Source organism: Silene latifolia, unplaced genomic scaffold, assembly GCF_048544455.1.
Source record: "Silene latifolia isolate original U9 population unplaced genomic scaffold, ASM4854445v1 scaffold_310, whole genome shotgun sequence".
Lineage (NCBI taxonomy): Eukaryota > Viridiplantae > Streptophyta > Magnoliopsida > Caryophyllales > Caryophyllaceae > Silene > Silene latifolia.
Genome location: NW_027413246.1, coordinates 84,432 through 111,891, shown reverse-complemented (window position 1 = coordinate 111,891; position 27,460 = coordinate 84,432). Strand labels below are relative to the sequence as shown.

At 35.1% G+C, this 27,460-nt stretch overlaps 1 protein-coding gene across 1 annotated transcript; it reads left to right on the top strand.

Annotated features, from left to right (window-relative positions):
- The first annotated feature begins 11,978 nt into the window (after nucleotides 1-11,978).
- On the top strand, nucleotides 11,979-14,297 carry LOC141639239 (uncharacterized). Its single transcript, XM_074448404.1, has 3 exons — nucleotides 11,979-12,751; nucleotides 13,121-13,763; nucleotides 13,818-14,297. Exons 1-3 carry the CDS (start codon nucleotides 11,979-11,981, stop codon nucleotides 14,295-14,297), a joined length of 1,896 nt encoding a protein of 631 aa, XP_074304505.1.
- Nucleotides 14,298-27,460: the final 13,163 nt, after the last annotated feature.

Sequence of the window (27,460 nt, the reverse complement as noted above, 5' to 3'; positions counted from 1 at the left end):
CATATTAAGAATGCATGAGGGAAGGTAATATTTTATTGTCAATTGATCCACATTAATCGCAATGATTGGGCGACTAGAGTTTGACATTACTATCGTATGACGGTGATGATCAGTTGATCCCTTAAGGTCATACCTCTAGGGTAACACTCTTAATTGATTAATTAATTAATTGTATGTTGATACAAGTTAATTAATTCCTTAAAATTGAACAAATGATTTTGTGAGTAAGAATACGTATCTTATTGTAATTCGATTAAATAAGATTCGTACTAAGTAATTAAATTGTTTTATTACTTAGGTTTATTTATTGTTTATAAAACAATTAAAATAAGAATGAATGGTTTTTTATAAATACAAGTTGTTGTAATTTATAATTCTATGACCCATTTTAAGTACTTGTAATCATGAATTACTAGTTAATTTTTGTATGTGATTTATTTTGTTAATATAATATTTTTTAATAAGTTAAAAATGCATTATTAAATAACATGTCTAATATGTCACACTATACAAATTAACATATGACAAACTTAAAATGGACCCTTTTAAAATAGGGTGTGCCGTGTAAATGGAAGGGGTTGGGTAGGTTTAGGACTTAATTGTTGCTCTAATTGAGAATTAAGCACAATGATTATGTGTCTAAAAGACCTAAACCTAGCCCTACACCCTACACCTTGAGAAGAACAATCTTGAGCATGTATTGGGCTTTCTTCCCCATGTTTTTTCGGCCACCCATATGAATAAGGAGAGTTTTCTCTTCTTATTATAATTATTCTTTCTTACGATATTATCATATTGATAATTGAAAATTCTCTCTAATTGTCAAGAACAAATAAGAAAGAAAATCTCACAAAATCACTAATATTATCAACACATTTACTAGAAGTAGTAAGTAATAATATTAGTAGTTATTTTAAGACACGTATACTAATTTCTAGTAACAAATTAGTACTTGTATTAAGTGGGTTATCTTGGTACAATTCCTTGAGGAGTAGATCCTACCATTGGATCTAAGTTCATCTTTGGAGCACTAGGATTTTCTTAAGAAGACTAATTTAGAAGGTGTCCAAATTAGTATAACCCATTCGGCCCTCATTGTAAGTAGATCGATTTCTTCTTACTTTATCTTATTTTATTATGCATGCATAAGATCTTGTTAGTTTATGACTAAACTAAATTTATATAGTTATTAGAAATGTCTAATAAGAGGTTAATGAATCTTACAGTAAGAAGTGCATTTTTTAGAATAAGATAGCAAACAAGCCTCTGTTTAACAAGACAAATAAGGTTTACCAGAGTATTGGTGGAGTTGTCTGTCAACCAGGAATTCCCTAATATGGTGAAATTTAAGGATGAAACTGCCAATTTAGTCATAGTTGATGTGGAGTATGAGTGGAAACCAGTGAGTTGTGATTGTTGCCATCGCATGGGGCACGAAACAATCAATTGTAGGAAAAAGGCACTAGAGAAACAGAAGAAAACAGGGAAGGTGATTAGGAAGGTTAGGAGACCTGTGGTTAAGGAGAGTGCTATACAAGAGGAAGCTCAGATAACACCAACTTTAATCCATCGATCTTCAAGCAATGATATTCAGGATGTTGTTGTTCCTCTGGTGACCACTCATGTAACTCAATTACATGGCTCTCATGCTATTGAAATGACACCTGCAATAAGATTGGTTAAGCTTAATAGACAAGAACCTAGACAGGCTGGGTACAGTAATTCAAATTTTGGAGGGCAATCCTTTCTAGAGGCTCTCAATAAAACAGGAAGTCCTCACACTGGCAGTGGTAAACATAGTATTGGGAGTAAGGGGCCTATGGCTAATGGATAGCATAGGTTTCTGGAATGTGAGGGGTATGAATAGGGTGAGTAAACAGAAGGAAATAAATTGGTTTATGCATAATAAAAAGGTAGGGCTGTTTGGTTTACTAGAAACTAAAATCAAGCCAATGTCCATAAATAAAGTAGCTAATAACTTTAATAATGGGTGGAGCATCTCTACTGACTCTAGATATCATGGTGGAGGGAGAATATGGGTGCTCTGGCAACCTACTCTTTTTAGGATTAACTAGGTTTGTGACCCGTGAAATTCACGGGTTTATTTATTTTAGTTTTGATATTTTTATTATATTGTTAATATTTGTTCGACCAATTAGTTGTTGATCCATTTAAAAATATACAGTCTTGAAATACATAGAAATTAGTTAGTTAATACCTTATTTCTTTGAAAACCTTGGTTTATTTTTGTAAATCGAATCCGGCAAGTAACAATGTGGTACCTACTAATTTTGAAAAACTTGACAACGGAGCAATGACAAAGACGACTCATTATATATACGTGTGTTTTACTCCGCAATATAATAAAGTGAGTTTTTAAATATTAAAAGTTGAAACCATCCGTATATAATAAATTCCGTATGGAAAAATCTTCAATAACGCCTTATAAGGTTGTAAACTCAATACCTCAGTATAGTCATCTCCAAATTATTTTCAGATATTTTCATCAACCCTCCCATAAAAATATCTTTGAAATCTTATCCCCACGTGCATGCTTCAAATATTATTTACACCCGAAAAAATATTTATTATATCAATAGAAAAATATTAGATAGGATTTAATGGTATGGTTGGTATCTGCTCCATGTATTAAGAATTAAATTTTCATTTCAATAGCTCAATACTCTAAAAAACTATATTCCCTAAATCCGAATTCCAAAAGGTTCATAAAATTTTTTAAGTTCCTTATTACTATTTCAAGAATTTGATCCATCTCTTGTTATAATTATGTCCACGATCCTATATAAAATAAAAATAGTATTAAAGACTATACAATAATCTATTCCGGTTTTGAAAAAAAAAACACATAAACTTAAAAATATACGGATTAGAATTTAGAAACCATACTATTTAATATTTATCTGAAGGTTCACTTTCGCTTCCTTTTAGTACGTTTTCTTTTAGTACATGCCTTGATAATAGTTCATATGAAATGAAAAAGAAAAATATATGCTAGAGATGATTATACTCATGAATACAAAAATACAAATTCAAATAGGTTGATCGGGAAAGTATAATAGTAAAATTACACAACAATATACGCTTAATAACAAATTTAAAGAAATATTATAAGATCTCCATTTTGAGATCAACGATCATCTTATAATGGTTAAAAAAGCATAAACCACTTAAAAAAGTAAAATAAATTTTATAGAAAAATAATCAAAAGGTCGCAGTTGGAGAAAACTTAAATTGGAAGAGGAAATGACATAATTAAAATGATTAACTAGTTTTGTGACCCGTGCAATGCACGGGATTTGTTATGGTTGGAGGTCCAATCAAATCTTTCAGAAGTTACAAAGTTGACATATTGTTAAAGTCATAACAATACAAGTGAAGTTTAATGACATGTTACTATTCACGATTTCACCGTCTCATAAGTATGAGTGACATTAGTAATTTAAGAGTGACATTATGCCTCACCTATTTAAAATAGCTAGAAGTGGATATCTCCAGTATCACCATTGGGCGCTGAAACATAATAATGAACTGATTCACCAATTCACACTTGTATTTTTTGGTGTTGTACCTTTAAAATATCAATATATGCAAATAGTAAGACATATTTATAGGCAACAATTCTTACTTTACAAACTCAAAACTCTCGATGTTTTTGCACACTAATATAGAAAAAATAGCAGTTGTAGTAAATACACCAACATCAGCCTTCTAAGATTCCAACATCAGCTTACATGGAACAAATAGTCGTAAAAAATAACGTCTAAGATAGGCAGAGATTAGATAGCATTCCTAAGAGCTTCCTATAAATCTGCAAAGACCAATCCACAGCTCTTAATATTTGAGGCAGAAGGGCGGAAAGGACACAAATCCCGTAAGCTTGCTACATAGCTTGAAATTGACATATATGACTTGCACTACATCAGAAGTTCAGAACTAATAGTTCTGATTCTTGAATGATACGCTCATATTAACAGGTGCCAACAACCAACTTTCAATTTCAGATTACATGTTACAACAGAGATCACGATCGCATAGAGAATTGTCCACGGGAAGATGTTCTATATTTTGGTCTAGTGGATGTCCATATTTTCCTCCTCAAAGGTCTCTGGTGTTGGTCTGGTTGTCCATGTTTGGTGTGGTAAAGTAAGGAGATGTGTCATTACTGAATATAGGAGCGCTTGTGCGAGGGTCAAGTGTGTGGGGCATCTATGCAAGAAACTATAGTTATGAGCATGCCACACCATCGACACATACATGAGTCACCGAAGTAGCATCGACGTCTGTCAGTACGTATACTGGTAGATTTGCAAAACATAAACAATATAGTGAGCCGAGTTATTCTCAAACTAAATATTGTAAAGATGTCGTTTCTTACCAAATCGACATTTGTGCCGAGACAAATATTTTAATTAGCACAATGTGATCGTACAGTTGGACCAGAATCAAATTGAAGAACCCGTTATTTCTCATATTCAACAATTATCATGTTGTAAGTATTTTGCAAACAAATTTTCCTTTAGTTTATCTTAATGTTAATCCTTTTCAAAACACCACAGCATAATCCTACATGATATCTAAATTCATAATCGATAATATAAAAGCTTAAGTGTACGTTGAATTCATCAAAAAGGTATTTGCTTTAGTTTGAATAACTGATACCCCAAGTAAAATGGGGAATATAAACTTGAGATTATAGGATTAAGATTGAGCAATGATTTAAAAGCTTGAACTTAGCATGGATTATCAAAAGTTAATATAATAGCACAGCATAATAGTATTAAAGATTGGCATACTTGGACTCACCTTTAGGCAGGCTGGCCAAGACATGTGGCGAATTCAATGGCGAAAAGATAGACTTTGTATTGTGAATCTGACTTATAAAATCGTGTATTTGCCAATATAAACACGAAGCCTTCATCCTATATGTGAGTCTTTGAGCACATCAACATTGGTCTTGACTTGCCTAACATAAGCTTCTGCGTCCAATCTTACATTGTCAAGCCCAAGCATGATTCAAAAATGCTATATACCTAATTTATTTCTTGACACATATGTTGACGTCCTCTTGTTAGGAATATTATCTACATAAATATTATGATCAGAGGGGTAAACATTCTAGTTATGCCCTTTCCCTCCTCTTTTTATATCCAAACAAAGAGCTAATGTCTCTAATCCGGGTCATGGTAGATAACTAATCTGAATTCTTTTTCGTATGTTGCAGAAGTGCAGTAGTTTTGCGGATAAATTTCTTTTATCTACCATCTCAAACAAAAGGTTTGTCATGATTTAACATTATAACAAACTCAATGACAAAAGCCAGTGGTATTTAAGTGCACATATATAGAATTAGAGCCAGATACAGGAAAATACAAAGTAAGTTGAACCATACCTCCAGTTAATAAAATCGGAATATATTTAAGCATCAGCAATCCTATTGAATTCCGACGCGCTAGTAAGAAACAAACGATCAATTTTCGCCTCATCCATTCTGATTGCTTCTACAAAAGTGGGAAAAATAAATCCCTCTACCAATGGCAATATATCAATTCAAATGTCAAATTCATTGGAGTAACACTCCCAATAACAATATACTTATTCAGCAATTAAGTTTCTATAAAATCCAGGATTATAAAAAGTGCCAAATAAAATGCAAATTTAAGAAACAAAATAATAAACGAATACATACTCATTTGTACAACAACAAACAGCTGCTGCGACATATGATGAAGCAATTGCATGTGAAAATTTGGGGGACAAAATCAACAATGTATATAGGAGGAAGAGAAATTAAATCGCCAAAGGAATTTATTAGCTATTAAAACACCATTTCAGTAACCGCAAGAGGATTTGAAAACGTAAAATGATGGCGGAGTTGAAGAGTTGTACAGAGTATTGGAGAACATACTGAAACGCCAACTACTGGAGTTGAAACCGTAAAATAATGGCGGAATTGAAAAGTTTTACGGAGTATTGAAGAACATACTGAAACGCCAACTATACTTTTATTAATTTTGCTTTTTCGGTTAGTGGATTATCTTATCTGTCTCCTTCTTATTGGATGAAGGTGTGGTTGTAATCTGAGGAGCGTAGACATGGCATTTTACAATCACACGTGGCTTTGTTGACGTGGACTTTATGAGCCATTTTAGTTTAGACTTTTAATAGTATTTTATAGATTAGTCATGATGGTTCAAAAAGTAAATTGTGAAATTTTAAAGATTTTTCATTCAATTATTTGTACTTATTTATTTACCATTAATTATGAGAGTAGGTTTTTTTTCTAGGAAATTATGAAAGTAAGTTTTATGTATTATTCCTGTTTTGACAAAAAAAACACATAAACTTAAAAACATACGAAGTAGAATTTAGAAATCATTTTTTTTTTTGGTGAAATGTAAGAATTTCATTAAGCACAAACTTAGGTAATACAACCTAACAGTTTTACAAACTAAGCCAATTTGATAGAGACAAGCCTCTATTTACAAACATCAATACTTTCTAACCATTGCCTATCAAGGATATCCATTTGGTTCTGGAAAGTACAAATTCTCATCTTAGTAACATTCATAGCCAACCTAACTACCTCAGCAGGCTTGACCAGGGAGTGCTCCACCCTTGCTCTATTCCGCTGCAACCAAATGAAGTAGAAACAAGCCATGAAAGCACAAAGTAGAACACCTCTTCTATGCTTAGACCATTTCTGCAGCCAGATCCATCTAAGAATATCAGTAGATAGGAGGACAACATGGCACAAACGAGCCATTTCTAACAAGATAGTTCTCTGCTATAGTGCACCGGCTTTGAAATAAATGCACATGTGTCTCATCAAAGCATTCCCACATAGCAAGCAAAAAAAGATCGGGAGCAATACCCAAACCAAACAGCTTCATTTTAACTCCGCAAAGCTTCTCTCCGCAATAAGCCAACAGATGAATTTATGCTTAGGAATTGCCATCTTGTTCCACACAATACTATGCCAATCAACAGGATGATACTTCACTCTCAACATCTCATAACCACTCTTCACAAAGATACCCCTTAGCATCGGTAACCAAAGGTGACCCCGATCGTAACTCGAATCGAGTTTATCACGAACTCGCAAACGATCTCCATCCCGGTGATATCACCACTGGTACATACTCGATCCAAAGATCTCGCCTTTTAAATAAATCAATGATCCATTTCACCCATAGTTTATCAGGATTAAAGTAGATCCACCATACTAACTTACTCATAGCAGCTACATTCCACACAAAACTATCCCTTAAACCCAGACCACCCTCCTTTTTTGGTGAACAGATCTTAGCCCAACTGACAGGGGGTTACTCTCAGGTGATCAACACTGCCATCCCACAAATAGTTTCGACAAATGGAATTCAACCTATGCAAGACACCCTTAGGAATAACAAAGATGTTCATCCAATAAGAGTATAAAGAGGTCAATACTGAATTAACAAGTACTAACCTCCCTGAATAAGACAAGTGTCTGGATCCAAAACTTACAATTCTTGCAGTAATCTTCTCAACCAAAATTTGACCTTGAGCTTTTGTTAACCTACCAGCTGTAATAGGCACTCCAAGATACTTAAATGGTAGTTGCCCTTCCTGAATTCCAGTGGCAAGCAATATTTCCTCCTTAACTCCCCCAGGGACCCCATTAAAATAAGCATTGGTCTTGGGAGGGCTCATATGTAAACCAGAAGCCCTAGAAAAAGTAGCAAAAGCTCTTAGTATTACCATGATAGAACCCACATCACCCTTACTGAATAAGAGCAAGTCATCTGCAAACATCAAGTGTGACAGTTTGAGTTTGCCACACATAGGGTGATATTTGAATCCCATATTTTCTGTAACATAACCCAGAATCCTGCTCAAGTACTCCATAGAAATAGTAAACAAGAGAGGAGACAATGGATCCCCTTGCCTTAATCCTTTCTTGCCATTAAAGAAGCCAAACACATCTCCATTCAGAACCAAAGAGTAACTTGCAGTCCTAACACACTCCATTATCAAGGATATAAAGTGGGTAGGGAACTCCAAAGAAACCAGCATATCCTCTAAAAAGTCCCAGCTGACCGAATCATATGCTTTCATCAGATCAACTTTCATAAGAAATCTAGGGGAGACTGATTTCCTATTGTAAAGCATGACAATATCCTGGCATATAAGAATGTTTTCCACAATGCTCCTTCCCTTAATGAAACCACCTTGACTATCACTGATCAACTCAGGCAGCACCCCAGAAAGTCTTGCACACAAAAGCTTAGAAATACACTTGTACACAACATTGCAACAGGAAATTGGACGAAACTGAGTAACATTCTGAGGCATTGCACACTTAGGTATTAGAGAAATGAGGGTATGGTTTAACTGTTTAAGTAATTTACCAGTTTGGAAGAAATCATTAATAGCAAGACACACATCCTCCCCCACAACATCCCAGGCATCTTTGAAGAAGGCACTAGAATAACCATCTGGCCCTGCTGCCTTATGGTTAGGAATAGAAAACATAGCCTTCTTAATTTCATCATTAGTGACAGGGTTCAATAGCAACTGTTTATGCTCTACAGTACACACCTTCCCCATCTTAACCACTCTGTGACTAATATTCAAGACTTCCTCAGAGGTACCCAGCAACTTAGTATAAAAATTTAAGAAAGCTTTCTGGATTTGCTGAGGATCTTCACACTTTACCCCCTGAGTATCCTCAATTTTGATAACCTTATTCCTGATCTGCCTCCCCTTAATAACACTATAAAAGTATTTGGTATTGTCATCACCTTTATCAACCCATATAGCCTTTGATTTTTGCATCAGGAACTCAGAACAGGCAGACTCCAGAAATCTTACACTACTATTAGCTTCCATCTCTTGAACAATAAGTACAGCATTAGAAGGATCATTCCTGAGTTTTAATTGAATAAACTCAAGGTTCATTTTAGCCCTAGTAGCATTGTTAACAACATCATCAAAATTTTCCTTGTTAAGCTTCTTCAGAGGCCATTTTAAGGACTTCAACCTCTTAACCAGCTGAAACATCAAAGTACCATGCCAGCTAGTATCCCATACTTGCTTCACACACTCCTTAAAATCCTCAGCTTTACTCCACATGTTATAATACTTGAAACTTCTCCTTGGTTTAAAAGCATTACTATGTTCTTGTATCACACAGGGAGTGTGATCAAAAACACCTTCAGTATAGAAGTGAGCATAAGAACTTTCATTACTCCTAATCCAAGCTTCATTCACCAAAACTCTATCCAATCTACTAAAAACTCTAGAGGAAGGCTCTTGTTTATTAGACCATGTATACAAAGAACCTATGGCAGAGCAGTCAGTCACCCCACACTCAGCAACACACTGATGAAAATCATCCATTTCCTCATAAGTGGAATTACCTCCTAACCTCTCAGAAGGAACCAAGACAGTATTGAAATCACCACATATAACCCAAGGTCCCTTAACATCTTTATTATAACCACACAGTCTAGACCACAAAGCTTTCCTTTCATTCAAATCATTAAAGGCATACACCATAGTACACTTAAACTGAAAACCAGTGCCTAAATCCTTAACCTCCATGTGAATTTTGAAATCATACTATTTAATATTTACCCGAAGGTTCACTTTCGCTTCCTTTTATTACATGCCTTGATAATAGTTCATATAAAATGAAAAAGAAAAATATATGTTAGAGATGATTATACTCGTGAATACAAAAATACAAATTCAAATAGGTTGATCGGTAAAGTATAATAGTAAAATTACACCACAATATACGTTTAATAACAATTTAAAAAAAAAATATTATAAGACTTCTATTTTGAAATCAACAATCATCCATTACTTATCAGTTTCTACCTTACGTTTTTTTTCCTTTAATTTTACATCAGTTTCGTGCCTTTTGTATTTATTCCCTCTTCAGATTACCCACGTGATGGTTGCCTTATCTGCATTCACATATGTTTCATGGTGCTTTAAAGTTATATAAAAAATATATTGACCAAAAGATAAAACATAAACCTGGCAAAAACTTGATAAACGAATCAAAACATTGTCACATATAAGTCCCTTAAATTAAACCAACTGGAAAACATGAATTCAAATATAAAGCAAACGATTCATAAAACCAATAACATAACAAATTAAAATATACTTTATTGGACACAAAAAGAATAAAGAATAAATGAGCAAAGCAACAACAACAACAACAACAACAACAACAACAACAACAACAACAACAACAACAACAACAACAACAACAACAACAACAACAACAACAACAACAACAACAACAACAACAACAACAACAACAACAACAACAATACTCAACAATAATACTCGACAATAATACTCAATATAATCAAATAAATAAATTAAACCATAAAATACAATTCACAACTTAGAAACTCATGAAAAATGATAATATTTTAAATAAAATAAAAAAGTGAATAGAAACTATTATAGGTATTATAGGTTTTATAGTCATTACACAACCATAAATTCCCATATTTTAATTTATTTTGTGGTATTATTAAATTAGATAATTGATTGGCGAGCACCTAAAGAGAAGAATTAAATAGGACAAAATGTTAATGAAAATTATGGGTGTTGAGTAACATAAGGAGTTTTAATAAAATTATTAACATGTTATATTACAAAAATTAATTAAATACGAAAAACTTTTAATTAATTTGGTGTGTGTTAAGTATTATGAAGAGTTTTAATCAATTTATTACCATGTTTAATTAAAAAAAAATAAATAGGAAAATGTTAATAATGGTGGGTGTTCAGTAATATGAAGAGGTTTAATTAATTTATTATCAGGTTTTATTACAAAATTTTTAAAAACAATGAATTAAATAGAAAAATATTAATAATGGTGAGTGTTTAGTAATATGAAGAGGTTTAATTAATTCTTTAATATGTTTATTACAAAAAATTAAATTAGAATTTTAATTTTAATTATAAATTATGAAATTTATTAACATGTTTTATTACAAAAGTTTCAATTAAAATGTCAATATTAATTATAAATTATGAAATTTAATGTAAATTTGTAAGGGTTATATAAATTTTGTAAGACAATATATTTAATATACAAAATTAATTTAAGAATAATGATAATATCCTTTAATATTATAGATATAAGTGAATTAAATTAATTTATAGATAAATGATTTAAATTAATGTCATGTAATAATAAATTGATAATTCATGTCACATTAATTCGCCACGTCACATTAAAAATATGCAACATCACATTTAAATATGCCATGTCACATTAAATTTTAATCTAGGTGGCTTTTTGGATCCTACGTGGCTTTGTCTAGGTGGCATTTATTTGTCATTTTAGGGTAGCCTTTTAATTATATTTTATAGATTTCTTAGACTATGGTGCACAATTCATTCATATGAAGGTGGACTCGTTGACAAGTAAGGAATGCTTTTATCTTACTCTTATTTATGCTTTCAATGGAGTTTAAGATAGAATACCTCTGTGGGATAAGCTCAGAAAATTTGCAAACAGTATAAGTGGTCCATGGGATATTGGAGGTGATTTTAATTATATTTTGTCAGTCCATGAAAGATATGGAGGTAACACTAGCCAGGCTGAGATTGAGCCTTTCCTCAAATATATTGGGGACTGTGGTTTATTGGATATTCAAGCTGTTGGAGCATTGTTTACCTGGAATAATAAACAGAAACCTAAGATAGAACTTACAGCAGATTGGATAGGTTTATGGTAAATAAGGAATGGTCAGATATGTTTAATTTCCTGATTTATACGCTCATTTTCTACCAGAAGGCTTATTTGATCATACACATTGCATTGTGACTAGTAACAAGCTCACACAGGGGCCAAGAGCTTCAAATATTTCAACATGTGGGGCAAATCTGAGCATTTTGATAGGTGAGTTAATGAGATATGGAAGAGTAAGGTTGCTGGTACCCCTATGTTTCAGCTGGTTAAAAAGTTTAAAGCAGTAAATCCTGTCCTTAAACAACTTAATAAGGATAGGTATTCTGATATTGAAAATAACACTAGTATTCTGCAACTGTATGTCCAAAAGTTGCAGGAGGAACTAGGGGTCAATCCAGCAAATACTGTGTTAATAGAAGAGGAGCATAGAGGTGTACAAGATCTCAAACATTTGGTGGAAGCTAGAAATAGTTTTTTGGCTCAGAAAGCAAAGATTACCTGGATAAATGAAGGGGATGCAAATACTACTTATTTCCATGGAGCTATTAAGCAGAGAAGAGTGAATAATAAGGTAGTCATGATAGAAAATCAGAATGGGAAGATGTGTGCCAGTTCTGACCAAATACAGGAAGCTTTTCTGCATTATTATCAAAGTCTTTTGGGTACCAGCACTACCACCAGTAGAGTGAGGAGCACAATCATCAAATGTGGGAAAGTATGCACTGAGGAGCAATATGCAACTATGCTAACACATGTGACTAATGAAGAGATTAAGGCAGCCCCATTTAGGCCAGATGGCTACACAAGCAAATTCTTTAAGGATGCCTGGGAGCAGGTTGGAGGTGAGGTCATAGAAGTTGTTAAAGATTTTTTCAGGAGTAGGAAGTTACTCAAGAAGATTAATGCTACCAATCTTACTCTTATAACAAAGTGTGAAATACCTCAAAATGTCTTACAATTTCGACCTATAGCTTGTTACAATGTTATATACAAGGTCGTTTCTAAGCTCCTATGCACAAGAATTGGGTCAGTCCTCCCTTCTATTGTGGATCAAAATCAAGGGGCATTCATTAAAGGCAGGAGTATATTAGAAAATGTCCTTATATGCCAGGATTTGGTCAGATTATACACTAGACCATCTCAGCTAGGTGTATGTTCAAAATTGATCTCCAAAAAGCTTATGATACAGTTGAATGGACCTTTGTGGATCAGTTGTTGAAGGCTCTACAGTTTCCTTACCAAATCAGAGAGATGGCCATGAAATGCATAACTACAGCTTCTTTTCCACGTCTCTCAATGGTGATAACTTTGGTTTCTTTTCTGGTAAAAGGGGCCTACGACAGGGGATCCTTTATCTCCTCTGATTTTTACTTTATGTATGGATTATTTGACCAGGACTATGAAATATGCAGCTGCTATGCAAGGCTTTAAATATCATCTTCTGTGCAAAGAGATGAACTTAACAAATCTTATGTTTGTTAATGATGTGCTGATGTTTTGCAAGGGTGATGCCACTTCCATGATGCAAATTCTTAAAGCCTTCTCTACTTTTTCAAACACTTCAGGACTCAAGGTAAGTGCAGCTAAATCACATGCATACTTTAATGGTGTGGCTGATGATCTCAAAGAGGACATTTTGAAAATCTCTGGTTTTAGAGAAGGAGGCCTTCCTTTTAAGTACCTGGGCATGCCCATTCAATCTACTAGGCTTAAAAGGAAGGATTGTGACATCCTCATTGAAAAAGTATGTAATAGAATTCATGGTTTGGGAGCAAGAAAACTGTGCTATGCAGGAAGGTTGGTCCTAGTTAAGGCAATCCTGAATACGCTCCACTCTTACTGGGCATCTATCTTCATCCTTCCAAAGGGAGTAATTAGGAATATTGAAGCTATATGCAAGAACTACCTTTGGGACAGTAACACAGAATACAAGAGGGCTTCCTTGGTGTCTTGGGCAACTATTTGTAGGCCAAAGGAGGAAGGGGGGTTAGGCATAAAGGACCAAATTATTTGGAACCAAGCTATGGTAGGGAAGTTGGTCAGCTGGGTCACTAACAAGAAGGACAGTCTATGGGTGAAATGGGTTCATTAGGTATATATCAAAGACAAAGAATGGTTGACCTATAGTCCTAGCTATGAGTCAAGCTGGGCATGGAGGAAGATATGTAAAATTAAAGAGGACATTACTGCTGGATATGTAAATGGTAATTGGTTTGGCCAAACCAAAGGGTATTCAGCAGCTGAGTGCTATGACTGGCTCAGAGATAAACATCCTAAATGCAGATGGGCAATGGTAGTGTGGAATTCTTGGTCCATGCCCAAACATGCTATGCTTGCTTGGCTAATATCTAAGGAGGCCTTGAATACTAAAGATAAACTTCTCAAGACAGGAGTTTGTGACAACTCCCACTGTTGTATGTGTGAGCAAGCAGAGGAGAACCAAGATCATCTCTTTTATAAATGCAGCTATAGCAACAGACTGATAAATGCTATTAACAATCAAATGGGTATGAGATTACCTGAGAGTCGATGCTTGGAGTGGTGCAAAAGCAGAAGGGGAACCAAGATATAGCGAGGTGTGCAGACCATGGTAGTAGCTGCAGCTAATTACCATATATGGTACCAGAGAAATCAAGCTCGAGTGGACGGAAAAATGGACCGACCTGATATAATTGCTAATAAGATAAAAGCGGAAGCTATGTGCAGAGTTAATAAGAAGCTCAAGCTACCTATCAGCAGCAAGGATCGAAAGTGGCTAGAACGAAGAGGATTGATTAACGTTGAGGCACAAGACAGTAGATCTGGAAATGAGGGGGGCTGATTTTCATGGTGGCTTGGCTATCTGAACAGTCGAGGCTGGTAGTGTTGACTACCTCGGGTTGTTGGCTTTAATATGTTCTTTTGTTTTTAAAAATGTTGACTACTAGTTAGTCAGACTAGTTAAGAGGGGCCTCATATCTTTTGTATATTTGAACACTTTTTTGGATATATTATACTTACATTATACAAAAAAAAAAAAAAAGACAAATAAGGTTATCTTATATAACCCTAAATACCCACGAAATAATAAACCCTGAATCGAACTAGTTAACGGTATCCGGCTTCTATTTCGGAGACCCGATTATGAAATTTGGGAACAAAGAGTGGTTAGAGCCCTAAAAGGCTCAATAAACATGAGCTTTTGCATAAAGCAAAGCACTGTGAAGGGAAAAGCAATATTAAAAGCAAAATATGGCATTATCTACTCTAAAGTAAGTCGCATTTTAATGCTTTTAAGATGCAAATAAGCATCTTGGGTCGATACGCAATATCCAATTGCAAGGAACTGAGAAAGCATAGAGAATAGTTGGCGGGCTGGTACAACATACTTTAAAGTTTAAAGCTTTTTGCATGAGACCAAAAAAGTTGCTCTAATTTTGACATGACAGCTTTGTTAATCTACTAACATAAAAGGTGTGATGGAATTACGTACCGCACACTCCTTTTCCTAAAAAGTTTGTTATTTTATTTGTCTTGTATCTTCATTCTCTCATAAACAAAACAAAGCCAGGTATTTGATTAATGGGTAAGTTACCTTGTGACGGGTATATTTATCATAAACTTATGACGGGTCAAATATCCTTCACATGAATAGATAATACAAAAATCGGACTGTCTAGAAAATCACAGATGATTTGTCTTAAAATATTCTGTGTGGGTTTTATTTGACGCGTCACAAGCTTATGATACTGTCTGTCACAAATTTTAAAATTTGTGTTGATTAACTCCACAATAGACATCATCAGCATCAGCAGAATATATTATTGTAGGCTTCCTTTGCTAGTCATCTTTTAATCAACAAACTCAAACTCCTGGTAAAATATATTCTACGGCGTATATCTTTTTCTTTCACTCTTTTCTTCCTTAAATCAGGATGTCACCGTCGACCACAACTATTAGTATACAAACTCGTTCTTATCAGCTAAGAGAAGTAGACTTGTCTTATTTACAACAACTCAACAAGTGCGCACCATTGGAATATTGTAAATTATTATTTTTCCTGTTGTAAGAAAAAAAAAAAGAATTATTACAATGTTTTGAAAATAAACACAAATAGTGCAAATTTGAAAACGGACATTATGTCGATTGATGGTGTTGATGACAATCCCCAACCAATATATGGTATCAAAATTGAAGGTTTGACTAGGCCCTATATGTTGTTGGGCCAAAAATAATAGACTGCCTGGCAATTAGAGATTTGTGGTGGTGCGTTAGGACGATAATATTTTGTGATCAGGCAATGGATCCGCTCAAGTGATACTCGTGGTGTAGTTTAACATAGGAGGGGAGGACAGTGATTATTCCTTGTTTCATGGAGCGGATTTTAAAGTACAAACTTGTCTGTTCACTGACTACATTAGTATGAGGTTTTCTATGAAAGAGCCCAAAAAATCAAACTCGTGGCGGTTATGAACAAAGCACACAATATAATACAAAAGCGAGTTTATTGGCAGAAGTCTCAACAACAACAATGTAACCCCAACTTCATGGATACCCTTCCAAGAGATAACAGCTAGTCAAAAGTTTAGTTCCATAGGTTTGCTGCAATCTCATTTAGAGAGATCAAATTTCTGATTTCCGAGTTAAAGAATAAGATCAACAATCACCATAGCAAACTCACTTCCCTTTTTTTTTTTTTTTTTTTTTTTTTTTTTGCAAGAAAGGAACAATTAAATTAAAATGAGCATAAGAGTATGATTACACATCAGGGAAGAGGGTCAGGAGATAGTACATTAAAGTCAGATGAGTCTAAATTACATAGGCCTAAAACAAACGGGGGAGTAGCATTCCAAGTAAAATTTCCCCGGTTGGGGGAGCTGTCAGCAATCGCGTGCTTGGCCAAGACATCAGCAACCGCATTTGAGCGCCTCCTCTCGTATGAGATATTCACAAATGGAGAGCTCCTCAATAGTATCCTGCACTCAGTGATGATGTTAGTAAGGGGTCCACAAGGCTGGTGTCGGCTGTTTATGGCATTAACCGCATTCAAGCAATCAGAAGAAATAATAAAAGGATCATTAGATTTCAAGGCGAAAGTAATAGTATTGAGAATATAGAAAGTATATTATATGATCTTGTATATTATCTTCCATATTTCATATAATATCTTGTGCCTTGTATTTAGGTAGAGTATTATCTTCTAGTTATTTAGTTTCTTTTTATTAGGAGATTTGTTAGGATGTAGTTCCTATATTTGTGGCTTGTATCTTGTATATATGGATGTATCCCATTGATAATTAGTATGAATGAATACAACGATTCCTTTCGATTTCTTCATGGCATCTGAGCAGGTTCTTTGATGCTGACATTCAAAAAAAAAAAAAAGACACAAATTCATCTTCCAAACGACAACCATGACGGGACCAACTGCATCCGGCACACCCAAGGTGGAATTCATTTCACCATCATCTCCACTTTATCTTCATCCAAATGAAAGCACCAGTTTATCATTAACTCCCAAGAAGTTTAATGGAGAGAATTATGATTTATGGGCCGATGCCGTAAGAAATGCTCTTGACGCGAAAAAACAAATTGGCGTTTATCGAAGGCAAAGTTAAGAAGCCTATTACGCCTGACGGTCAAGAGGAGTCCCTCGAAGCAATGGCGTGGCGACAGTGCAACGCCATGCTCAAGGCATGGATAAGATGTTCGATTGACGAAGATTTACATGCTAGTATCAGTTTTACGGGTACTATCATGGAAGTTTGGAAGGAATTGAAGGAGCGGTATGCTGCTGGAAACGCCCCTAGAGTGCATCAATTGAAGGCGGAATTAAGCGACTGTAAGCAAAAGAAAGATCAGTCCGTGGTTCAATATTACACAAATTTGAAAACCATATGGGACGAATTAGCGAGTTATAGCAAAGTGCCTCCGTGCACTTATGGAGCGGCTAATGAAATGCTCAAAGAACGTGAAGAGGAGAAGGTACATCAGTTCCTTATGGGACTAGACACAAGTCTTTATGGGCACATCCGATCAAACTTGCTAATGGATGATGAAGTTACCTCGCTGAGTAGGGCTTATGCCCTAGTATTGAGAGAAGAATGGCATAAAGCCGTAACAAAGGGAAAAGAAGAAGTACTTGAAGCAACTGCGGCCATGGCGGCTAGAGTCACGGAAGGAACTGCACCTGCTCGTGCTCGGGTGAATAACAACTCCTTCGACAAAGAGGAACCAGAAATTTCCCATTGCGGGTATTGCGGAAAACCATGGCACACAGAGGAAAATTGCTGGGATAAACCGGGCAATCAAGGCAGGGGGAGAGGCTGTGGTGGCCGTGGATGGCGTGGCAGAGGCCGAGGAGGCCGTGGTAGTCATCAGAGGGCAAATGCGGCTGGAGTTGCTGATGAAGGGAGTAATGGAAATCTGACATTGGATGAGTTAACGAAACTCCGTACTCTTTTGGCGAAAAACGAAGGTAACAGTAAACAAGCAGGTACGAATAACGAAACTTGTGACAGTTGGCTTCTTGATAGTGGTGCCTCGCACCATATAACAGGTCGACGTGAGTTACTCGAAAATATCTACAGTCAAAAACCCTCCACTGTAGGGCTACTAGATGGTTCGAAAATCATGGCTCATGAGCATGGAACCGTGACTTTATGTGATAATTTTATTCTTAAAGATGTCCTTTTTGTTCCGTCTTTAACATGCGATTTAATCTCCGTTCAACAACTCATTAAAGAAAACAATTGCGTAGTCACTTTTTATACTGATCATTGCATTATACAGGACCTATCTACGAGGATGAAGATTGGACGGGGTGAGCATGAAGACGGGGTCTATTACTTCAAGGCTAGTCGAAATAAAAAAGTAGCACGGGTTGATGCTCTTGGGGATGCGAGACTGTGGCACAAGAGACTTGGCCATCCTTCGAGTAGTATCTTACCCTCCTTTTCTAGTTTAATTGGTTTTAATTTAAGTTGGAATTCAAAGGATATTTGTGATCCGTGTTGTCGTGCCAAACAAACACAGTCTTCTTTTAAGTTGAATACTAAGCGAATAATATTTTATTTGGTCTTATACATTGTGATATATGGGGTGCTTATCATGTTAAAAGTTTGAATGGAGCCAAATTTTTCCTCACCATTGTAGATGACAAGAGTAGAGCCGTTTGGGTCTATCTCATGAAGGATCGGGGTGAGGTAAATCAATTAATGATTAATTTCTGCAACATGGTAAAGACTCAATTTGAAAAACAAGTTAAAATTGTCCAAAGCGATAATGGAACGGAGTTTCTCTCCGGAACATTAAAAGAATATTATAGTGAGCATGGAATTGTTTTTCAAACTAGTAACGTTGATACACCTCAACAAAATGGGAGAGTGGAATGGAAACATAGACATATACTAGAAAAGGCCCGAGCTTTACGCTTCCAATCTAACTTACCTATCGAGTTTTGGGGGGAGTGCGTCGTGACTGTTGCGTACTTAATAAATAGGACGCCTACCCATGTCTTACACGGCCAAACGCCATATGAGATCCTTTATGGCCATCGACCCAACCTTGATAATGTAAGAGTCTTTGGTAGCTTATGCTATGTTCACAATAAAGAGAGACCGAAAGACAAATTTAAAGAAAGAGGAACCCGTTGCATTTTCGTGGGATACCCGTCAAGTAAGAAGGGATGGAGAGTATATGACCTTAAACGACGTCGTATCTTTGAGAGCTGAGATGTAACATTTTATGAGCATGTGTTTCCTTTTGGAGATATTAATATGGGTGAATTAGAACAAAATGTCGAGCAACCAATAGCAATAGACGATGCAAATACCAATGTTGAAGGAATTTTGGAGGAAAATTTGCATGAACAGGAGGTTGTCGAGGAGCCAATAAGTGATAATGAGGGTGAACAAGAGCTGACAAGTGAGACCCAAGAAGTCGAAGAAAATGCAGTCCCAATGGGACGAGGTGCACGGGAGAAAATTGAACCATATTGGAAGAAAGATTACATTTGCAAGTCAACTCGGATTCTAGACCCCGTTACACAAGCTCCCTCGGCTCAATCGGATTCCACAAAGAAAGGTACTCGTTATCCTTTGATTAATTATGTGGCTATGAATTGCTTTTCGAACAATCACAGGTGCTATTTAAGTAAGATTGATGAAATTACCGAGCCTCAAAGCTACATCGAGGCCGCACCTGTTCGAGAATGGAGAGAAGCTATGATGCGAGAATATGAGGCCCTTGGAAAGAATGGAACGTGGACTGTAGTGGAATTACCAAAGGACAAACGACCCATTGGATGTCGATGGGTCAACAAAGTAAAGTATAAGGCGGATGGAACCATAGAAAGATATAAAGCACGGCTCGTTGCTCAAGGTTATACTCAAATCGAAGGAGTCGATTATCACGAAACTTTCGCTCCGGTAGCGAAAATGACAAGTGTTCGATGCTTGCTGGCTGTTGCCGTGACAAAGGGGTGGTCCATTGCCCAACTAGATGTGAACAATGCTTTCCTCCATGGAGACTTGAGTGAGGAAGTTTACATGAAGATGCCACCGGGATTCGACAAAGAAGGAACGAATAAGGTTTGCAAGCTCAACAAATCCTTATACGGACTCAAACAAGCGTCGAGGAACTGGTTCGAAAAATTAACGACATCCTTAACGAGGTATGGTTTTGAACAATCAATGGCCGATTACTCTCTTCTTACTTACAATAAAAATGGAGTTTTTCTTGGCATTCTTGTTTATGTGGATGATATGATAGTTGTAAGTAACAATGAGGGGGCAAGTACACGGCTAAAGCAGTTCCTTGACCGGAGTTTTGGCATAAAAGATCTCGGTAGGCTTAAGTATTTCTTAGGAATTGAAGTGGCAACGGGATCAAAGGGATTATTTCTTAGTCAACGAAAATATGCTATTGACATCATCAAAGAAGCAGGATTGGAAAATGTGAGACCAGTCGACACTCCTATCCAACCGAATCATAATTTACCTCTAGCTAAAAGGCGTCTTTTGAACGATCCTATGAAGTATAGACGACTGGTTGGGAAGCTTATTTACTTAACTATTACAAGACCCGACCTCATTTATGTAGTTCATATTCTCTCTAAATTTGTTCATGCCCCACGACAAGAACATTTTGAGGCCGTGTTAAGGGCCGTGAGATACATTAAGGGAGCTCCTAATAAAGGCATTATTCTTAAGCGAGAATGTGACTTAAAAGTTAGAGGCTATTCGGATTCGGATTATGCAAAGTGTCCCTTATTCCGACATTCCATTACTGGTTATTATGTGGCTATAGGAAATTCGCCTATCTCGTGGAAGGCTAAAAAGCAAACCACCGTGGCCAAGTCATCCGCGGAGGCCGAGTATAGAGCATTGACGGGTCTCACTAGTGAAGTAATTTGGGTGAAATCGTTCCTTAAGTCCTTAGGAGTTGATCATGTTAAACCTATGACACTCTTTTGTGACAATCAAGCGGCTTTACACATAGCGAAAAATCCGGTGTTTCATGACCGAACCAAGCACATTGAGATCGATTGTCACTTCATTCGTCATCACCTCGTACAAGGCACTATAAGAACGTTACATGTACGGAGTAAAGAACAAATTGCCAATCTTTTCACAAAGGCTTTGGCAGGGGATGCATTTCGTTATCTACAATCCAAGTTAGGAGTTGTCATATGCCAACCACTCCAACTTGAGGGGGAGTATTGAGAATATAGAAAGTATATTATATGATCTTATATATTATCTTCCATATTTCATATAATATCTTGTGCCTTGTATTTAGGTAGAGTTTTATCTTCTAGTTATTTAGTTTCTTTTTATTAGGAGATTTGTTAGGATGTAGTTCCTATATTTGTGTCTTGTATCTTGTATATATGGATGTATCCCATTGATAATTAGTATGAATGAATACAACGATTCCTTTCGATTTCTTCAAATAGTTTCTTTGATAGCAACAATCTCAGATGTGAACTGGTCAAAAACAGGTTGGTGAGACGTCCACCCAACAATACAACTACCCAAAGAGTTCCTCACGATACACCCAAAACTGATAGAGGGAGGTAGCAGTGTCCACATTAATTTTAAACCAAGGTGGAGGAGGGGCCCAAAAGTTTGGGTTAATGGAGGAGAGGGGAATGGGGTTCGAGCTATTCAGGTTGGGGAGAGAGGGGAGAGGCTGGATAGTCAAGGAAGATAAGGAAGGGTGTCTATCTAAGGATGACAACCAAGAGTAAAAGTGGGCAAGGCAGACACAGGTCCAGGAGGAGGGGTAGGGTATTGAAAATACGGTCATTTCGTCTAAGCCAAAAACAAGAAGACTCTTTGCAGTTTAACATAAACTAAGTTTAACATAAACTAAGCCTGGAGATCAGAGATTCAGAGGAGAAGAAGTTGGGCAAGACATCAAGGCAGCTCCAAACTCCAAACTTCCTGGGCGAAGGCGGAATCACGCAAGATGTGGATGGTGTTTTTTGGGAGGAAAGGGTTGAGGCAAGTGGAGCAAGATCAAAGGACTCGAGATTATGTGCCTGGAGAAGAGAGTGAACTTGTGAGGGAGTTTGTCATACCAAGCAAGTCAGAGGAACAAATTTATTCGAGATTGAATGTCTAGGTCCCACAACCAAGAAGATCTGGGGTGGAGGAGAGCACAATGAAGTAAAACGCTCATGACTCGATTTTTGGACAATTAAGACTTTTTTTTTAAACAGTATAACAGATTGTTTGATTGTGATTAAAGTGACTAAAACGAACACAAACAACAAGGCTTTGGACAGAAACTCTAAGGACTTGATTTGAACACTCAAATGGACTGTTGAAAATGGCTGAAATGAAGGGAAACAAACGAGCTATTGCTTGACAAATGACTGAAATCGACTCAAAGTAACCAAAGACTCAAGGATTTGACTTAGACGAGATTACGAAGCAAGTCTAAGACTTGAAATCTCGTCCAAGATCACGAAGCAAGGACTAAATTCCGCCCCAAAGCACTAAGCAAATGGAGGGTTTTTTGCACTAAGCAAGAAGAAAGCAAGTAGAAAACTCAGTTTTCAAATTCATCATTTTTAATCTTCAACTCAATTTGAATTTTACATGGTTTAGAGCCCCTTATATAGAGGCTCCGATCTAATCCTAGCCATACATCTAACATAGCATTTAAGGGCTCACAATGGTCTCCTAAAGAGACATAAAAACGGCTCATAGGGCCTTACACAATCTAAAAAACAAAGGCTACAAGACAAATAGCATAAAGAGGATTGTTGCTAGAGTACAAGCTTCCTTGTTGGCATGCTCTCACTTTATTTATCGACTTCTTGGGCAGCTTGTGGGGCTCGTCCATAAGGAGTATAAGACCCAAACTTGCAGCAAAAGGTCCCTTGGAGCTTGCCTAGACAAAAGAAGAAAGCTTGAAAGCGACGGTATTACCTTTCTCTCAAACTGTGTCCATTGGGGACCATCCGGCTGATTGCTCTTGTTGCACCTGATTTAATCCTCTTCAAGACATAAGATCCTAGACAAAAAGGCTCTAAACTCATTATAGAAGAGTCTTAGGCCAGAAAATAGGATGTGTTCTTAGACAGAATTGGAGTTGGACCTCGATTTTGGTGAAGGACCAAAATCGGGTAAATATGTGCTTGGTGTTGTTGCCATATTTGCTTCAATCCCTCCCTCTTTAAAAGCACTTGTCCCCAAGTCCTTGACATCGTCATCCTCAATCTCTTCATAGCATGGACTTAAGTTCCTAACATCAATTGTGACCTTAATTCCCAAAAGATCAATCTTGTACTTGTTGAACCCAATTTGCTTGATGACTTTGAATGGACCTTCTTCACTTGCCATGGACTGTTTTTTCTTCATGTTGTTGATCTTTCCTTTGCACAAATGTACCCATACTTGATCCCCAGGCTTGAACATCTTGGCTTGCTTAGGAGGTTTAGGTTTCTCCTTACAAACTCCTTTGTATTTCTTGAGTTGAGTTGAAAGGGAACCTTCCAACTTGTTCCTTGATTCCATTTCTTTCCTTTCTAGAACATTCAATAAGCTTACATTTCCATGGTTAGGCAGCCTTAGTGCCAATGCTACTAGCTTCATATTTGACTTCAAAAGAGTTAGTTAAATTTGGAATAGAGAATGTAGTAGACTCACATTGCAAACCTTCAAAGAAACCCTCGGTTTGATCTTTCCATTTGAGCAATGATTGGACACCATTAGGAAGTGGCACAACTCGTTCTTTGGGTATGTCTTTGGCAAGGAGGACATGGACAGACCCTAGACCGTCTTCCTTGTTGGAGTTAGTGTCCTCCACAATAGTGCGTTTACATGATAAATCTCATTAATGGAATATCATCAGATATTTAATTATTTGATCCTCGTCAGTTGATTAACGTAAATTGATAACGGTTGGCTGACTAGAGTTTGACGTTATTGTCGTGAGACGGCGGTGATCAACTGACCCCTTTCGGTCACACCTAAAGGAACGAACCCCAATTGATAACTAATTAATTGTATGAGATACAATTTATTTAGTCCCTTGATTTATAGACTAAAAGGTTAGTCGATTATTTTTAGAGAGATTTTGAGTTGCGAACTCGAGGAGCGCGCATTATTATTTAATTACGCGATAATTAAATAATAAATTTTATGAGACGGGTTTTAGTTAATTAATTGTTAATTCACTAAAATTGTACTAATTGATTAATGTGATTAATATTAGTACGTAAATAATATGTGTAGTGGTACACGTATATTTACGGAGTGATTTGGACGAATTAATTATGGAAGTATTTAAACATGAAACGATGTTTAAAATAAAACTACACGTATTTGTGCGACAAATATAAGAACCAACATGGACCCGTAAATGGGCAAGTGGACTGTGTAAAATAGAGTTGTGGATGATTAGGAACATAATCATTTCACCTTACTTTATATCCTTCCATAAGTTATCTTATAATAATTTTGCATGTGATGTAAGATTGACTAAAATAAGAAAAATCACTCCCACACTCCACCTCTCACCTACCCGGCCCCCTTTCCCTCCTTATAGAATAAGATTGTTCATTTTGTTACACTAGCTCACTTCACTTTTGCATGTGAACAAATATTTAGTCTATCTCTCTAAAATTATTACACATCTTTACTAAGAAGTTAGTAATCAAATTTTATTACTAAGAAGTGTTAGTAATATTACAAACTAGTTTGGATGCCCGTGCGTTGCAACGGGATAATTAACTTAGTGAAAAAAATTGGTTATAAGGTCTTAATATTAACATCTTATGTCTAATCATTTATTTAGATATGATCAAAAGTCAAAACATCTTATTTAAAAGACGCAAAAGATGTTGGGTTGATACATAAGTTCCAATGATGCCTCATATTTATAATCATAAGACCACCACATCTGATGTTAATCTTTCGATGTGGGACAATTCTATTATTTTCATATAATCTCACATTATTTTTCAATGTGTGACATATAACATACTAAGAAGTACACAATTTTATATATGTACAAATTATATGAAATCTAAACGCTAATGATAGCATTTTTACCACGAATCAAATTATGTTATTTTCATAATTTTCTTCATGATATTTTTTTGCCAAATGAAATGTAAAAGTTTTTATATAAAAATTAGAAACATCACTTGAATGTAATATAGGAAATAAATATTATAATAATTAAAAGATTCTCCACTTTATTTTTTACATCGAAATATATTATTTATAATACTTTCCTAAATTAATTTTTAGGATCACTCACCTATGATAATTTTCTGATGTGGGACAATTCAACTATTTATATGTAGTATATTTAATATTAAAAGATTCTCCACTTTATTTTTTAAGTCGAAATATATTATTTATAATACTTCCCTAAATTAATTTTGAGGATCACTCCACCTTATGATAATTTTTTGATGTGCGACAATTCAACTATTTATATGTAGTATATTTACCACACCTACATTATTTTTCAATGTGGGACAAATAACACACGAAAAAGTACACCATCTTTTTTGCACCTATTTCGATATCCAGTAATCCAACCCGATTTAATAATGAGAAAATACTATACTATCTATTTATATTCGTACGTTTTTTTCCACTTTTTGTCATAATTAAAATATGAACAAATGATATGATTTGAATAACATTTTTTTTCTAACACGACTTTTACGATGTAATTGCGGTAGCAATAAAACGTATAAACAAATGCAAAATATTTTCTTTTTCTGGTGCAATTTTGATTAATGGTTAAAAATTATGATGTGTTTTAGTTACTCAAATGTAATGAGGCATAATAATAATTACCTATATTTGAAAGTTAAAAAGATTTAATTCTACTATTTATCAAAGTAAAAAAGCTCATTATTGATTTGTTTATGGATTCAAGATCTTTTTATGCAACACTTGATTGTATTATAATTCATAAATTTTCTATTTACAATCATCACTATATATGACACATTAATAACCAATTTATGTATATTTAGCACCCATTTTATTTTTAAATTATGATTTTGTCTTAAATAAAGTTATTATACTATCGATTGTCTTAAAATAAACATTATAATATCACTAATATAGTAATATATAACCGGTTTTATAAATATCTACGTGATTAATATTTGTATGGTATTGTTGTAACAAAGGTTTGCCGTTAATACAAACTCTTATAAGAACTCTCTAAGATAATATTTAAGCGATTCAAAAGATTTTGGATTGATACCCCTAAGTTTCAAATATGACTCCTATTTATAATCATGCGATACCTCACCTCATGATAATTTTCTAATGTGGGACTATTCAACTATTTATATGTAGTATATTTACCACACCTACATTATTTTTCAATGTGGGACAAACAATATATTTAGAAATACACCCTTTTTTCGCACCTAATTCGAAATCCAACCCAGTTTAATATCTAATTATATATTTTATTAAAAAAAAAATTATGTTACTTTTTTGCTAAATGAGATGTATAAGTTTTTATATAAAAATTATAAACATCACTTGGACATAATATAAAAAATATATATCATACCGTGGAGATAATGATATATAAACTCTTAAGAACTCTCCAAGACAATGCTTAAGAGCATTAGAAGGTTTTGGGTCGATATTTAGGTTCTAAGGATGCCTTTTATTTATAATCATATGATCACCCACCTTATGCTAAACTTTCGATGTGGGATAATTCTATTATTTATACATAATATTCACCACACCAACATATTTTTCAATGTGGGACAAATAACATATTTAGAAATACACCAACTTTTTCGCACATAATTCGACATCTAACCCAGGTTAATAATAATAAGCTAATACTATACTCTCTCGATTCAAGACCAAATACAACATTTCCTTTTTTCACTATTCATGAACGAATAGAATCTTTACGATTCCTTGCAATATGTAAGAAAAATATGGTCATCTGAGATCTTATTTGATTCACGTAAGTACAATGAGAATATCAAAATTTTAAATTTTTTATAATGTAAACTTAAAGATATTTATGTTGTAATGTGTGACTTGGCAAGTGTGTAAATGAAAATGTTGTATTTGGTCTTGAATGGAGGGAGTACTATTTATTAATATTCATACGTTTGTTTTTAATTTTTTTTATCATAATTAAAAATATATGCAAATAATATGATAATATATACTAACGCTGGCATTTCTTTTACCAAGAATCTATTATAATATAATTTCATAATTTTTTTTATAATAC